Source organism: Eleutherodactylus coqui, chromosome 4, assembly GCF_035609145.1.
Source record: "Eleutherodactylus coqui strain aEleCoq1 chromosome 4, aEleCoq1.hap1, whole genome shotgun sequence".
NCBI lineage: Eukaryota > Metazoa > Chordata > Amphibia > Anura > Eleutherodactylidae > Eleutherodactylus > Eleutherodactylus coqui.
In genome coordinates this window covers 21,975,005-21,992,481 of record NC_089840.1, presented here as the reverse complement: position 1 = coordinate 21,992,481, position 17,477 = coordinate 21,975,005, and the positions used below count along the sequence as shown (strand labels likewise).

Genomic DNA, 17,477 nt, shown 5'->3' with positions numbered 1-17,477 from the left:
ATGAGGAAGAGGAGGAGCGGGATGAGGAGGAAGAGGAGGAGCAAGATGAGGAGGAAGAGGAGGAGTGAGATGAGAAGGAAGAGGAGGAGCGAGATGGGGAGGAAGAGGAGGAGCGAAATGAGGAGGAAGAGGAGGAGCGAGATAAGGAGGAAGAGGAGGAGTGAGATGAGGAGGAAGAGGAGAAGCGAGATGAGGAGGAAGAGGAGGAGCGAGATGAGGAGGAAGAGGAGGAGCAAGATGAGGAGAAAGTTAGGAAGAGGAGAAGAAGAGAAAGAATGAGAAAAAGGAAGAAAGGAAGGAAAAGAGAGAGGAAGAATAAGATGATTTTAATGGGTTTGGTTGAGATGGACAACCTGAAGTTCATGGTCGCGCTGAACCAAAATCCTAGCAAAGTTGAACTCCATACAGGGTTTGACTGTTTTGGTTTGCTCAACACTACATGCCAGATCTGTGCCGGAAGCTTCGAAAGAAGCCCCTGAGTGCAATGTGAGCATGGCCTTATGCTGAAGGATGAACTTGCTGGACTTAGAATCAGTCAACTTCAACAAAAACACACGAATGCCATCATAACAGCTTCATAAAGAAGAAATCTAATCCACATTGTCAAAATTGGCAAAATCTAAACAAATGACAGGAGCCCACTGGATTCTGCACAGTAGCCGAGAATAATCTTGATGCTCTTGACTGCGCCCAGCGTTCCGAAGAAGTTAATCATATGTTAATCTGCTTTAAACCTAATATGAAGAATGTAAAGTGCCCCCACCATCAAGATCCATTTATTAAACCAGTAAGTATTGACAGAGGTGAAGCTGAGGTTAATATCTGCGTGGGGGTTAATAAATCTTGATGCAATATTGATTCTCGCCAAATAAATACGCGCGTAATGACTATGTATTTTCGGATCTCACATTTGCACAGGGGATAATCTCTCGGAACATGTCAGATTCACTGTTCTACAGATGATAATCGTAATACGCTCGTTGGGCTCAGATGGAAGATGAAAATGATATTGCTTTCCAAAACTGAGTGAGCAACATAATAAGTGAAAGAATAAATTCCACAATATTCGCGGCTTGCTTTTTTTTTTATAACCCGCGTTCTGCAGTCCGTTCATGTCGTATAGAAGAAAACAGCATTACCCTATAGTCCTGAATAATTCCATTCTGGTGATCGGATGGAGGGGGGTCCCAGGAGACGCTGATACTTGTGCTATTGTTGCTTCCAACTGTCAAAACTGTAACAGACTGCGGCGGAGCACTCGGGGCTAGAGCAGGTGAAGAGAGAAATAGGAAAGAGACATTAATCCTTTGAGCTGAAGTTTCATTTTTAGTAACCAAATGTATATCCAGGCATGCAGAACCCTTTGCTCAAGATCCCTGCAGACCTGAATATGCAAACATAGCAAGGAGCGGAGCTTGAAATATTAGCTGCTCCGATAACATCTGTTTAATAAAAAGACAACATTCTGCTTATTTGTTCTTCAGCAGAAATAATCCTTCCGATTTTTTTAACCAGCCGACGCGGCGTCCTCATCACCATATTCTGCTTTGTTCGAAATTAGAAGAGTCATTTATTATGTGTTATCGGTTGTAAGAAAAAGTAAGTGAACCCTTTGCAATGATCTGCTTTTCTGCATTAAGATTATTTATGTCTTTTAGGGCTCATTCACATGGAGGACTGCAATTTTAGTCCATGAAAAATGCATTATTTTCACTGTGTGTGAATTTTTGATTAATATGTGCAGGTTTTTATGTCCACGTTGCATCCATATTCACTGCGTTTTTCACACGTGCAAAAAAAAGGTAAGAAAGCCCAAATAAAGTCTTTTTTTTTTTCTTCCACTGCCTCTTGGCAACATGCATTAAAAAAACAGATAGACCTATATGGCTGATTTTGGCCTGTGGTTCTTGAGTAGGACTTGATGTGATTTTTATGTGCAACATTGGTCTGTGTAAGGAACACATGTCTGTATATACCAATTTAATTAAATGGGTCCATATTAAAGATGAGCGAGCATGCTTGGTAAGGGCAGTTACTCGAGTGAGCCTTGCTCATCTCAAGTAACTGCCTTCTCCTCCAAGCAAGCTCGGGGGGGGGGGGGGGGAGGGTGCGGCGGGGGTGAGCGCCAGGCGGCGGGGGATAGGGAGAGAGACATCTCTCTCATCTCACTCTCCCCCCGCTCCCCTCTGCTCCCCACCCCCCTACCCCCTGCTGACACCCCTTCCCTCCTGAGCACACTCGGAGGAGAAGGCAGTTACTTGAGATGAGCGAGGCTCGCTCGAGTAACTGCCCTTACCGAGCGTGCTTGCTCATCTCTAGTACATTTTCAATCTGCATTCAGTCAGTAAAAAATACGGACTAAATGTGGACAGAAAATACACCCGTGTGAAAGGACCCTGATTGAGTATTTGGAGGAAGAAAAAAGTAAGAGAACCCTTCAATTAAATAACCTGTAGATCCCACTTTAGCAGCAATTACCATCCACCAAACATTTCTATGTTGCTTCAGATGAGATTTTGCATATTATCGAGGAAGACTTTTGAACCATTCCTTCCTACAATTGTGATGCAGTTTATCAATATTTCTGGGATGCTTTGTGTGCACAGACCTCTTCAGGTCATACCACTGCATCTCCAAAGGCTTTAATGTGTTGTCGCACTTCTAGCTACCTAGCACCTCAGGATAGGTCATCAATAGCAGATTAATGGGGGTCCACCACCAGGGTCGCTAAGGGATCAGGCTGGTGTCTTTGTGTATTGAGCTGTTTTGCTGCAGACAGCTCCTTACATTCCATCTATGTGCTGTCCTATCTGTATGCACAGTGGACATTGCATGTCATATTACCCTCTGTATTTTTTTTCCACACATGTAAAAAATTGCCCATGTGAGTAACTTCATTGGCTAAAATGGGGCAGTGTTCTGTATGTAAAATACAGATGGGAAATATGGCCATCTGAATAAGGCCTCAGGTGTTAAATCTTCAGTTACACTTCATTATATCTGTATTTCATATTGATAAATTGTAATAGTAGTCTTTGTAATCACTAAGTTCTAATGTCATTAATTAGGTTTAATGAATCCCTAACTTAAAATAGTTACAGAATAAGGGCCAAATGCCTAATAATGTCTACTGAGAAGTCTATCTCCAACGTTTTGGTATCCTAAAAGTCAATATAGAAATGTAAACTAATTTTTATCAGCAATAATTTCAATGCTTTTTCATCATCTGCTCTCTTCTGGTGTGTTGCTTAGATGGTTCTTACTGTATGCAATTATCCCACAGCTGATCTATTGGAGTGGGTCAGCTGAACACACTGCTGCTGCTCAGGCTTGTTTGGAGATGATTTCCTGATTGGTTATCCTCACTTTAATTATTTCTGGCTTCTGCAGTGTGTTGCTGGTTATAGCGTAAGCTATGTGCATTTGTTTGGTATTTCTTATGTGCTTTTAGTAACTAGTTCTAACCTAGTTTGTTCTTGACATAGTAGTATTGTTCCTGTAGTTATGTCTAGTCCAGTCCTAGCTTCCTAAAATTTAAGTTTTGCTCCTTCCCTGTTTGTTTAAGCTCAGTCTAGTTTCATAGTTCAGCTGTGCTCTGTTTGGCCTTCTTGTCTACAGTTCCTAGTAGACTCTCATTATCTGTCAGGAACAGTGTTTCAGATATGGTTTTCATTAGGGATATCTGAGGGACATTCAGGGACGGTGGTGTCTGGCATTAGGGTCAGGGATTAGAGAAATATTTATGGAGAAACAGCATTAGGATCAGTTATTGTCAAATTCCTATTTTGTTTCCCTCAACCTGACTACCATCATCATCATCTGTTTGTGCTATCACCATTCTGTTCCTTTCATTTATTAGTGAGTTCCCATTTTTGCATTACTACTAGTGTTGATATGTGCTTCTTATATTTGCTTTTGATATGTCTAGTTGTTACACAATTTGGCCTAACCATAATTCCTGTGGGTATCTGAGTACTGGGAGACATCATTAGTACCCAGGAAAGGCAACTGCTATAATTGATAGCCAGTTCAGACATCCTGTGTCCAGCTGGCATTGTTACAGTGCCATATACAGCTATACCACCGCCCTGGTGGATGGTCTGCACATGTTGTCGAAACAATTGACTTTTTCTTCATTTAGTCTTTTATGTAAAAACTACTGTAGCAATTTAAGAGAATTAATTACGGTATTTGGATCACAACATCTCTGAGAAATTACTCGTTAAGCTTAATTATCCTTGGTAGGTATGGATGGAAGGAGCCAGTCATCATATACATATCATAGTCCCATGTATTTTAAGAACAATGCCTATAGTCTCCTTCCCTGTAGTCAATTCTTCTCATGGTCTACTGAGTCTGATTTTCATTTTAGCCAAGAATGATTTCTAAAGTAATTTTGTTATCAGCAGTTGCCGGAGGGAAAAGTATTTTTGCAGAACATTCTGTTATTTCTCAGGACATTTTGAGAGGTGCAGTAAGTGTCTTCTGGTGGACATGTACGAATTAACCCCGCTGAGAATAGTCAAGTCGTCGACCACCTACCGGTCCGATTGCACCCATTATCATGATGATCAAGCGACATTTAACTTTTTTTTTCTTCTAAAATGCCAAAACACTTTTCCCATCTTCAGAAATTTTTACTTTTTTGAGCCCCTATCGCGTATTCTTCACTCATCAAACTTGTATTTCCAACTCAAGTATCATCATTCTAAGCATCTAACCCTTATACGGGAAGACTGAAGTGATTACCAGACGTTTAATTACACACCTGTGCATCTGCTATAAGAAATAATTGGCAGGGAGCATACCTGGCACTATGCACACATCACTCTGTCATGTGCACCGCATAGTAGAACACAGAACATCGAGACATAAGTCTCAGATATAGATAAAAACCAACCAAACCACCATGATAAATAGTGACATATTATGGAATGGACTATGCAACATAACACTACTGCAAAATGTTGTCCCTATATTCTACTAATAACCTGGAAATTAAAGTGGTTATGCCAAAATGGACTTGTATCACTTATCAAGCATGTGCAGCCACTGCTCTATTCATTCCAATGGGGCTGAAGATTATCTCCAGCAGTCCCATTGAAAATGAATAGAGCAGTATCGCACATGCTCGACCACTGCTGTATTCAATCTGCTCACTAGAAGGGCTGTGCAGTGAATACACAATGAGGAGAAGATGGGTAACTGGGACCCCATTCTCAGGAGCAACGGTGTTGCATTAACGGTGCTATTCCATTCATTTCAATGGGGCTGATGGAAATAGCCGGCAGTCTCATTGAAACATGTTTGCCCACCTCTCCATTTAATCGCCTCCTCAGTGAGCCCACACTAAGGAGGAAAGGGGGATATAAGATCCTTGCTCTTAAAATTTGTGGTCTCGATGATGAGATCCCTACCGATCAGACTTCTATCCTGACCATAGGCGATAAAAGTCAATTTAGGTATAACCACTTTACAGGAGTATTCTCATTTTATAAAGTGATGGCATGTCCCTATTATATACCATCACTTTGTAATCGAAGACCACCAATAGTCCTGAGAATATGTGTAGTAAACATTGAGGTAAGTGGTTTCGGCTGCTGTTCTCTGCACAGCCGGGTGGCTGGGAGCACCAATTTGTAGGGAAAGTGTATACAGAGATGTGAAAAATCCCCAGCACTCCAAGGGGCAGATCATGAAAGAAAGGTGCATTGGAAAATGATAACTTACATCACAGGGGGGGTCTTGGTTTAAGAACCCCACTAATCCTGGTTGGCAATGATAGATATTGATGCTCCCAATGGTATTTGGTGGGTGACACCCAGCAATAGTGTAGATATCCAAGGTTTTTTAGAAACATTTCTTTAAAAATTATTTATTATAATTACATGGGCTGCATTGTAATTTCTGAGTCACATAGCCCATTAGTTGTAATAAAAAAAATGTAAAAAAAAAATTCTAAAAAACTTTGGAGTGCTGCCTTTGTTGAAAGTGTAGGGAAAGACATTCCAGGATTGGTGGGCACTCTCCAGGTCAGACCATCACTGTTTATGTACCATTTAGTGACCAGCCATACATATTTTTACTCCAATCACTGAGGAGCCTTAGGCTAGACCACCATGTTTTTACGTCAGTCTACTCTAAGGCCAACATGGGAGTTGTGTGTCGGGAAGGCCTGGGGCTCAGCTGCCTGCTGAAAGCTGGGCTCCTGCTCTATTGGCCAAGAGCAGAGAAGTTTTAGTTTTTTGTGCTGGTTCTGACTTTGGTTTCAGTACCAAAATCCACATGGTTTTTGCCTCCTTTTTGCACACTATTGAGTTAAATGGGAATCTGCACTGTTCATAAGGTGTGGACTTTTCTATGTGTGGATTTGGTATCATAAACAAATACAATTGATCTGTCCATTTTTGACTAGTGATGAGCGATTCTTGAAGGATTGTTGGATTATTGTTGTTCCAAAAATAATTGGAAATTTCCACTAAAGTCAATGAGAGTAAAAATCGGGTTCACTAATTTGGCCTGCAGAACGTCCCTAATGTGTTGCAATCATGATGGAGCCTCCTCTTCAATGAATGTGGCTCAGTGGTTGGTACTGTTGCCTGTAGTGCTGGGGTCCTTGACTCAAACCTCATCAAGGACAACCTCTTCCTGGACTTTGAAAACCTCCATACAGATGTTACCCTTGGACAGAATTGAACCTATACCTCATGTGCTGCTAGGCAGCAGTGCTAACAAGTGAGTCACCACACTTGTTCTTTCTTCTCCAGATGTTGTCCATGGTAAGATTCTAGGTTCAAATCTGATCAAGGGCAACATCTGTATGGAGTGTTTATGTTCTCTTTGTGTTTATTCTTGTTCTTTATTTTCCAGAGGAGGAGAAAACGGACAAGTGGCTCAGATGTTAGCACTGCTGCCTTGCAGTGCTGGAGTTCGAAGTTCAAATTTGACCAAGGGCAACATCTGTATGAAGTTTCTCAAACTCCATGCAAATGTTTTCTTTGATGAGACTTTAAACTAGAAGTCGAGAACTACAAGGCAACACTCCTAACCACTGAGACACACACCGGAAAGCAGATTTTCAAAAAAACATGAGCCAGTCTGACCCAATCTAATTCTGCAAAAATCAACCCGATTTTGTCGCCTGGCGAATGACGATGAGCAGGACTATTCTTGACGAGGATTCTGAGCAATTTCCAAATTGGGAAAGCTGCACATGGCCTAGCTCCATTAAATGGCATAACCTACATGCAGATCCAACATTTTCAGATGCCAAATCCGTGGCAGAAATCCAAGACCCAGCCTTGGATTTCTGATGCGGATTACGAATTGAATCTGCATCGGATTTTTCTGACATGTATTCGATACCACGTGAACGAGGCCTCAGATAGGTTTAGTGAATCTGATCCATTATTTTTAGGTTATCGTTCTTTAATAGGACTCTGGGGAAATCAAGTAACTGTAATATATACCGCTGCTCCGAAAAACCATTGCAAGATGGTGAATTCGTAAACTGCACTTCAACACATCCTTCTCCGGTGGTTTTATATCTTCCCTTGCTCGCACAGCTCTATATATTAAACCACTTGTCTGGCGATGCAGTGGTTATTAAATAGACCACATTGCAAAACAACATTTTTTTAAAGTGTTTTCTCATTTCCCTTGCTGTGGGTTTGCGGAGACACAGACCTGATCGTTGACAGGTCAATTATTTCAGTACTGAGCTGCCTTCCACAAATGCGCAAGGACCCAAATCGCTGCTCATCTTTTTTCCTCCGCAGCCAAAGTGAATTCCATTTGTTACTTTCGCAAGGCCAAAGAGGTGGGAGATGGATCCTCACTAGATGGTGACAAATGCTGGCTCCAGATAAAAAGTCTAACTGTGGAGAAATTAATTTTTTGATGGTGGCCTTTGAAGTACCATTCTATATAAAAAGTAATCCGGTGAAAGTTGGCCTTCTTTGGAATGTGTCAAGTACCTTTGATTTGTTCATCTCGCTCTTCTCGGTTTTATACGAGGCCAGTCTGTCGCCTCTCAAGAGATTGCTATTTTTATTCCGGAGAATGCCGCCTTAGCTGACACTTTGTGTTGAGCTATAGTACTTTATATGTGAGGCGCTACTATAGGATACTTTTTTTTACGAAGGAAAAGCTACTCAATCAAGAGAGAGCCAACATTTTACTACACAAACACAATGTAGCGTGTACCATTTCCCATGACGTGTAAGGTTTCGATATATGTGTGCAAGATAACATAAGCTTCACCTCCTCAGTGATACAGAACAATTCCCGCTCTGGCTAACCTTCTGCCATCTGATACTGCATTATATGATGGTCATTTGTGTGAATGGCCAAACTGTAAAACTACATTTACCGAGGAGAAATGTGTCTGGCCAGGCTTCTCCCTGAAAATCAGTGGATTGCTGGGGTGCCAGAAGTGGGAGCCAGGGTGATTAGCTGCATTCTCAGAGGGGTTGGGCAAGTTGGCACAACCCCTTTAAAGAGGAACTTTTACCTTTACAACCGCAGTCCCACTAACTACTTTTTTGTTGCTTTTTTTTTTTCTTGTAGCCCTCCCACTTCTCTTCACTGGCTCCCATTACATAGGAAGTCCAGCAATAGTCTTCTGTCAAGTGGGCGGTCTTCCCTGCTCAGTGTCATTGAGCACCATCTTGTCCTGGTACCTGCTTAAATATTACGGGGCCTACCCCTACAGGCTTGGTATGGACTCAACTTAGTCAATCCTACTCACTATTGCTAGCTTACCAGCTAAGACTTCATTTCTTTTTAGATTTCCCCACAGATCACAAAGCAGCAGGCACTGCCCATCGAGATCAGCTGATCACCCTGCCAGCTTCCATTAACCCTTTCATGACCAAACATTTTTCATTTTTTTTTGTCCCCCCCCTTCCAAGAGCCATAGCTTTAATTTTTTTCCATTGACATAGCTGTATGAGGGCTTGTTTTTATTTGTAGGACAAGTTGTATTTTTCAATCATATCCTTTAATGTACTACATACTGCACAGAAAGACTTTTACTAATATTTAAGAAATTGTGCCATTTGGGGGCCGGTGGGATGTTAGTTTTTATAGTGTTCACAGAGCAGTAACAATGGCGTGTGCTTTATTCTTGCATTCTTTTATTGCCTTTATCGTGCAGGATAGCTATTGTGATATATTAGTAGTTTGGACTTTTACATAGATGACAATACCAAATATGTGTTTCTTTGTTTTTGATTGTTTAGATTTTCTATGGGGAAAACGGGATAAGAGGGGAATGGGGTGGGGTTGAACTTTTAATTTTTATTTTTTATTACTTTAAAAAAAAAACTTTATTAAATATTTTTTTTTTACACTTTTATTTAATCCTGCCCGGGAATTGAACTTGTGATTATTTGATCGCTTGATTGATAGTAAGGGGTATGGATAGAGCTTCCAGTCAGGAAGTGGTTAAATAAGCCAAATGAAATGATTTTTGTTTGTGAAAATAGGTAAAATAGGGCAATTACTGGTAGGCTATGCAACACAACCGGTAAAAGCTTGTCTGTTTTGTTTAGTTTCTATAGCTTAGATAGAACCGAATGAGAATATTAACAATTTACTTGTTACTTAAAGTCCAGTATGAAGAAACCAGACCTTGAAACACTTAAAATTGATGTCAAGGGCAAAGCGAATAAAACATACTTGTGCCAATATATACAATATGTTATTGCTGGTTGACTTGATTGCAAATATGTCAAACTTTGCAAACTGTGAAATCACTCTGCCGCCATAGCGGGTTCGACGGCGATTACCTTCAATGCTTGATGACATTTGACAGATGATAAACTTATTTATCGCAGATGCCAGTAAGGAACGGCGGCAGGTAGCGTCGCTGAAGGTTACATTAATCTGCGCAACAGATCGAGCCTTGTGACTTTCACATATCTCTGGGCCATAAACATCTTGCTCAATACTACAAGTCTCTAGTGGCGCTTTAAGTGTCCTTTAAAGTATAAAATTACCACTAGACTGGTTGTGGGTTGAGGCAATAAGCGAAAATGTCACTTCATCTTGAGCCAAGCCACAGATTCAAAGCAAAAAAACATATTTCATAGCATGTAGTGTTTAATTGGAAGGGAGCTAAATAAACTTCAGAAAGGGAAGGACCACTCAAGATAATCTTTCTAGAATTGTACGCAGGCCCCTGTATCACAAGGCCTCTTAAAATTGAAGATTGACATAAAGTGCGGCTTTTTTTTTTTAAGATGTCAAGACCCCTTTTAGTAGATCCTGGGCTTTATCTTGCAGCAACTGCACAATTTATTAAAGAAGAAAAAATCAGCAAAAGTCAATTTCCAATCTCTTAAAAGGTGATATAATAAGGTAAATGCATGCGTCGCTCGAGCTCCTACCTTCCTCCGTTGTCCGGGCTGACTTTGACTCGCTATCTATGCCTTGAAACTCATTGAAATAAGGTCGAACTTTAATCTCGTAAGTAACTCCTTTTTTCAAGTTGGATATCACGGTGCTGCGTTCAGCTGGGACCTTGACCTCGAAGTTCTGCCATGCGGTGGGAGACTGTAGACCGGTTGTCTGACGGTACATCACCCGGAATCCTTGTATGAACTGGGATTGACGATCCACCTGAAATGATTCAAAATGGAATAATGTTACAAGCACTTTAGTAAAATGTATTCAGTCGTTCATTTATCCAGTCATGCAGTTGCTAAATTCATTATTTTTAATATTGTTTATAAGATAAGGATTCAACTGTTTGGCCAAGAGTGTTTCTAGTATTCCTCCCAATCTCCCCATCAGGGCCAGCTCCAGGTTCATGTGGGCACTGAGGCAATAGAGTCTCAGTGGGTCCCTCCTTCTATCTCTGTATTGGTCGTGCTAAAAGGCCTCTGTCTTAGTTCTTATAATGAGCTGAAAGTCCATTTTTAGATATATTACCACCTATTGCACCCCTTAAGATATAATGCCACTTTTGCTCCCTTTATAATGCCACTTTTTGCCCCTTTTAGATATGCCACTTTCCCTCTTTTTCATGCCACCTTTTCTCTCTTTTGCCTAGTACTCAATGGTCAGCAATCACCAGTTTAATGGCAGACCCATGTACGGATCTCTTGGTCTTCATTGAACACATTTACACTGAATGGCCAATTGGTTAGAGACCCCCAACTCGTGGTGCATTTGACCTCCTTTGGCCTTCAGAACTGCAGCATTTTGTCATGGTGTAGATTCCACTAGGTGATGAAATCATTCTGCAGGAATATCGGCCCCTGCGGACGGGAAGTTTCTTGTAGTAGCCACAAATTAGATGGACTGACATGTTCTGACCAGCCAACAGAAAGGGGTCATCGATTCATGCTGCTTGTGCCAAATTCTGACCCTTCCATCAGCACGGAGCAACAGAAATCTGAATTCATCTGACCAGGAGATATTGTTTCATTGTTCATTGACACAGTTTTTGTGCTTTTTTTGCCCACTGGAATCTAGTCTTTCTGTTATTCTCATATACTCAGAAACGGCGCTGGAACTTGCCATCGCTATAGCCCATTTGTGCTAAGAAATGTCAAGATGTGCATTCGGACTCATTAATTTGAGCACCAGTGTCGTATTTAGCTGCAGTTTACTTGACTGTGTAGCCCCTTTTCATCAGTCGAATTTCTGACGTCCTTCTCTGAGTCCTTTTTGTGACAAGTTGCTTCCATCCACAGGATCCGCTTTCACTGGATGTTTTCTTTGATCACAGTATTCTTGGTATACGCTCCATACTGCTATAAGTGAAACTTCCCCCCCAAGCTTGGCAGTGAAATCCTGCCCCCGAGATCCTAGTCTAGCACCGATGACCAGGCCTCATTGGAAGGTGATCAGACCTCTGGATTTTCACATTCCAATGTGGATTCACACTGTAATGGATCCATGTAAATCCTGTCCCATGATTCGATGCTGCACTTCAAGGTCACGGCTCTAATTTCCATACATGGAAGCTCCAATCGTGATAGGGCTAGTGTCTCTAATAAAGTGTCAATTCAGTGTATGTGGGTATGTTGTACAATACATGGTCTTGATGGTAGTCTTGGCTTACATATACTTGTCCATGGAGGTAGGATAATAACATTAGTGCTTTATGGATTGCCCATGGTCTAGCCAATGTAAACACTAATCCACATGGGGAATCCGTGTATATAGAGCAGACTTTAATAGTGTGCATATTCTAAACATAGAACCGGTCTAAGGCTCATTTATTTAATTTATTTTATATATTCATTTATACTCATTTATTTTATATATTCCCAGAGAACCCTATAAAAAGTCTTAAGCACTGCGTAAAAAATGTATTCACGGAGCAAAACCCCCGATAAACCTCCTAACTTTTCTGCCTAGAGGTAATGAAGTGCAAACTGAAAACATCTTGAGGTAGGTTGGTCTGAAATCATGATTTAACAATTTACATGATGCTCATGTTTTCACTTTTCGGAGTGGTGACCACTTATGGAGATTGGAACCAAATGAAACTTTGTAAAGTATTTCAGACTTTAGGAGAAGACGGAGTAAGATAGCCATGTGTTTAATATTTAAGACGTGTCTCGAAATCCTCTTATATAAACCTAAATATAAAATATACGGATTTGGGGGTTTAAGAATTGAATGACAACTGAAGTAATGCAAATTGTCTTAATTAGTAATCTGACTTCAGAGCAAGTGAAGGGCTTCAGAACTTTCCAATGGCCTGATTAAATCCTGTCCTGAGCTTGAAGGCTCAACACCACTTGATCTGTCAGATCCTGTCAATACAATTAGCGCGGAGTGTTGACAGCAAACACAAAATAGTTTTAATAAAAGACAGGCTTCACTTGTCCTCCTGAAAGCTGCAGCTCCTTTCCTCCAGAAAATGAGCATTGAACCATTCACACTAAGTTTCAGCTTGTATCCACGAAAATAATTGTTTGTTTGGTTTGGGTGATGTCAGATCTGTTTTCTTAAAGTCGCCGTACTTGTTTGTATAATTGTTTTACTTAAAGGGGTTTTCCAGGCATTTGCTATTGATGACCTATTCTCAAGATAGGTAATCAGTAGCTTATTGGTGTGAGTTGGAGACATCAATCAATTGACAATGGGTGGAGTTGGAGCAGAAGAGGTGGAGAGAGCCCAAACCAATCCCAAGGAGTGAGCCACCCATCGGAAGGTCTGCTTCTTATTTACATATGGTGCACAGAGCTTGAAAATGGTGATTTTGAGACCATGGAGGTACGAAGGATAAAAGAAAAAGTATAGTTGGGTTTGACTTACTTCCTTCATCTATAGTTAGGATTGATAGTTAGGGAAAACAGGGGGATGATGGACTCCCCATGACTAAAGAAGAGGTAAGGGTGGATGCAACTGGAGCAGCACAGAACCATAATGTTCATCCAATGCTGCTTCACTGAATAGCAGAAGTAGAATCTGTTATTCTGAAGGATTGCCCAAAACACTGAAGCAACAATGAAAAAAATAGAAACTTCAATGGCATAATAATGAGAACTCATCACTCTGCTCTCTGGAAAAAATGCTAGAGCAGCCGAGAAGTACCTATGGGAGTTAGTGGCGGCATAAGTATCCACGATGATCAAACTCTGGAGATTAGACATTACCCAAACTCAAGTACAGAGAGGACACAAACTGTATTTTTCCTGGATTTGTGATCTAAGGATAAAAAGAACAGCGGATTCTTACATGTATAATACCCCTACACACGGATAATGAAGTCATAAGCATAGCCTGGGATTTACACTGGGAAATAACAAGTCACCGGAGACTCATTAGTGCTCTAAAATCAGTGCAGAGGAAAGCAGCGTGGAGGCAGCTCGGGGAGCAATGTGTACTGTATATGGAGGCTCCTGCCTGTTGGAAACTTGGCGATGCTCCTCACCTGGTTATCATGGATTATATTTAACAAGATCAGTGACAGTGTAAGAACGTAGGGAGGGTCACATGACTGTGCTGCTTATAGATCGCCCCAAATAGGTCAATATTGCAATTTGCAAGCACAGAATATGGCCAACATTAATAAATGGTGCATTGTTTAGGATTTGGCACCCTTAGAGTGAACAATTAAAGGGACTCCCTTGGGTGCAATAATAGGTGCATGTCTCAGACAAACAATGGCCTCCACAGAAGCTGCAACTCATTTTGAGACAGAACAATGGGTTAAAAGTTACCGTCCTGGAGCCATAGATTGGGACTGATGACTTTGCCTTGAGTGAGACAACTAAGAATCATTTTATATGGAGAGATTTACCCTGGTAAATAAGCACCATTGAACGGCATTGGTGCTTGTCTACCCAACTTTTACACAGGCTGATTCAGACTCTATGCTAGGGGTGCAATTGTTCATTCAGTCATTCATTCAACCCCCATAGAGAATTGGCACTGTTGGAGAGATGTGCAGCCAACAACCATGATTGTTGTATGTGCAGAAAAGATGCTACCAACTAACGAATAAGTGTTCATATGGGTTGACAATTAGGCTAGGACTCTTTCTACTAGTGTTTGTGCCCAACTGTTAGCCTGTACAAAAGGGCCTTTAGTGCCAGTGATATAGATGTGTCCACTATGAAAGGGGTTTTGCCAAGTTCTAAAGTTATCGCGGATCCACAGAATAGCAGATAATTGTATGACTGGTGGGGTGAAACCACTGGGATCCTCAATAATCCTAAAAATAGGGATCTGGTCGATCCCTAAGTGAATGGAGAGGAGATTACGCAGGTAGACTGCCACTCCATTCATTTCAATACCAGCACCGCAGACTACTGAAGCGCTTGAACTTGGCAACTTTGCTCTTATTGAAATAATTATGGTAGTGATGTGCCTGCGCGAACTTTTCTCCATTCATTCAGTACTGGACCGGTCCCAGGTTTTAGGGGGTCACACCCCCACCAATCTTAAAGTTATCCACTATCCTTTGTAAAGGCAAAAACTTTATAACTTTGTACAACCGCTTTAAGTTTCAATTAAGTTAATTAAATGGGTATCCCCATTTGGGTCAATCTTGGCGGAAATGGGAATACTCCTATGTATGCCACAAAGTAGGATGGCTCTGAGTATGGAAACAGATCAGCGGTCTGTGTTACACTGTTTCCATAACTCCCATTCACTTCTATGGAAGTTGTGGAAACAGTTTAAGACAGCCTGCTTAGCACTTTTCATAATGCTGACCACCCCAGCCAGCCAGTGCATACAGCGTGGACAGGATAAGGAGAGGTAAGATCTCGAGATCAGGTTCAGGTTCCAGAGGTGGGGCACACATCTATGAGACTTTTTTCTGAGGATATGACATAAAAGCATGAGATTGGAATAACCCATTAAAGTGAACCAGTCTCCGGGTTGATGCTACCTAAACTAGCGGCAGCATAAACCCGGGACAGATCTGCACTATGCACCCATGTAAGTGGCACTGTGGCATTTCAGACTAAACACTCTTTGAAGGTTGCCTGTTTGACTCGGGAATGGAGCTCTTGAGTCAAAGAGGTGAACTGCGCTGGGCTCTCCCTACCTGCATCATGTTGGTGGACTGCTCTCTCGCTATACACAACCAAGAACAGGAGCTGTCAGTCTGCCTGTTGTGGGTGGGAAGAGGCCAGCGTGGCCCACCTCTTTGACTCAAGAACTTCATTCCAGAATCAAACAGGCAAACTTCAAAGTGTGTTTAGTCTGAAATGCTGAAGCATACCCGGTGACAGGTTCCCTTTAAGGACTCCAATTTCTCATGAGACAAAGTTAATACATTATTATGTGACATGCTAGCAAAACTCCCCAAAAATGTACATCCCAACTACTGGGTGACCACAATAGACACATATGGGATAGAGATCACCTGACAAAGTATTGCTGAATCACATTGGACCTCTTGTGTCACACATCTGAGAATATATTAAGTCAAGAGGAAAGCTAAGTAAGGACACAACATTGTGTCAATTCATCTTCGGTTCTCAGTAATTAACTGTTTATGTGTATTAGAAGAACTGAAACTCCAGTATCTGCAACAGTCCTGTAGAGCATCACTCATGGATTAAAAGGCTGGAGTAAGTAGGTGGATGGCACAGTCTTTTGAAATGGGAGGTAGCAGGAATATTAGGCTAAATTCACATTTGCACTAGGAATTCGGTTTTCGTGCTGCATAATGTGAGCAGGAAAACAGAACCATCTTGATGAACGTATTCATCTCATAACAGAACCAAACTGTGCCGAATGGACAGCATTGACTTTTATGGTGTCCATTGAGTTGCTGCACCTGTCCGGCATTTTCACCGGATAAAAAAAGTCCTGCATGCACAACTTGTTCTTCCAGCATTTCATGCCTCCGATGCTAATGTGAATGGAGCCTTACAGATAAGAGCTATAGGAAGCAAACAAAAGCGAGTGTCAATAACTAAAGACAATTACTTTCCCAACTTGTACAAAACCCAACTAGAGGGACGGCTTTTTTGTACTCAATATTAACCAACAGTCCAGACTGAACAACAGGGGTGCAGGATGGGGGGGGGGGGGGGGGGGCACCTGGGAAATAGTGACCAGAATATAATACATAATCTTTCAAATGAGAGTTTTATTGGGGAAAAAATACTAAACTTTAGGAAGGTGAAGTTCAATCAGGTTAAAGAGGTGACGTTAAGCTTATAAACTGGGACAATGTCCTCAAAAAAAAGTACAGCGAATAAATGGGACATTTTTAAAACTATCTCAAATACTTACTGTGAGAGGTTCATACCTAACAGGAATAAAAGGGTTAGGCGTAGGAAAAAAACCAATGTGGCTCAATAAAGTTGTAAAGGGGGCAATAAACAACCAAAAGAAAGTGTTTAAACTACTAGAAGCAAGAAAGTAGCGAAAAAGCACTAAAAACCTATAAGGAAAAAAATGAATTATGTAAAAATCAGATAAAAGTAGCAAAAATGGAGGCAGAGTGGATTAATTGCCAGAGGGATTAAAACTAACCCTAAACCGGTATTTAACTATATAAATAGTAAAAAAGATTAATATTGGAAGTGTTGGCCTTTTAAAAAATAATGTAGGAAAATTTGTAGAGGGTGATGGGGAGAAAGCAAATTTATTAGACAGTTGTTTCTCCAGAGGAAATGAAATTCCAGATGAGATGCAGAGTGATAAAGTAAATTCTCCATTAAATGCCACTAGTCTAACCCAGGAAGAAGTGTAAAGCCAACTTAAAAAGACTAAAATAGACAAATTGCCAGGTCCTGATGTCACACACCCCTCGGGTTCTAAGAGAATTAAGTAATCGGATAGATAATCCCTTGTTTCCTATATTTAAGGCCTCTAAGGCCAGAAAGTCTCACTTCTATTTTGGGTAAAATGTTTGAGGGGTTTCTAAGAGATGAGATCCCGAAGCACCTCAAGGTAAATAGCTGCATAACTCCATATCAGCACAGGTTTATGAGGGGTTGCTGTTGTCAAACAAGGAGGTAGGTTCTAAACTGGACCGGGGAGTCCAA

General features: G+C 41.1%; 1 protein-coding gene across 12 annotated transcripts in view; it reads right to left on the bottom strand.

Moving 5' to 3' along the window:
- Window positions 1-17,477, bottom strand: part of ROBO2 (roundabout guidance receptor 2) — a 466,996-nt gene that overhangs the window by 85,321 nt on the left and 364,198 nt on the right. For all 12 annotated transcript variants that reach the window (XM_066599125.1, XM_066599128.1, XM_066599126.1 and 9 more), the window contains exons 14-15: window positions 10,392-10,623; window positions 1,140-1,264 (exon numbers count right to left, since the gene is read on the bottom strand). In XM_066599125.1, coding sequence (XP_066455222.1) covers window positions 1,140-1,264; window positions 10,392-10,623 — 357 coding nt within the window. The remainder of the gene's footprint in view (window positions 1-1,139; window positions 1,265-10,391; window positions 10,624-17,477) is intronic.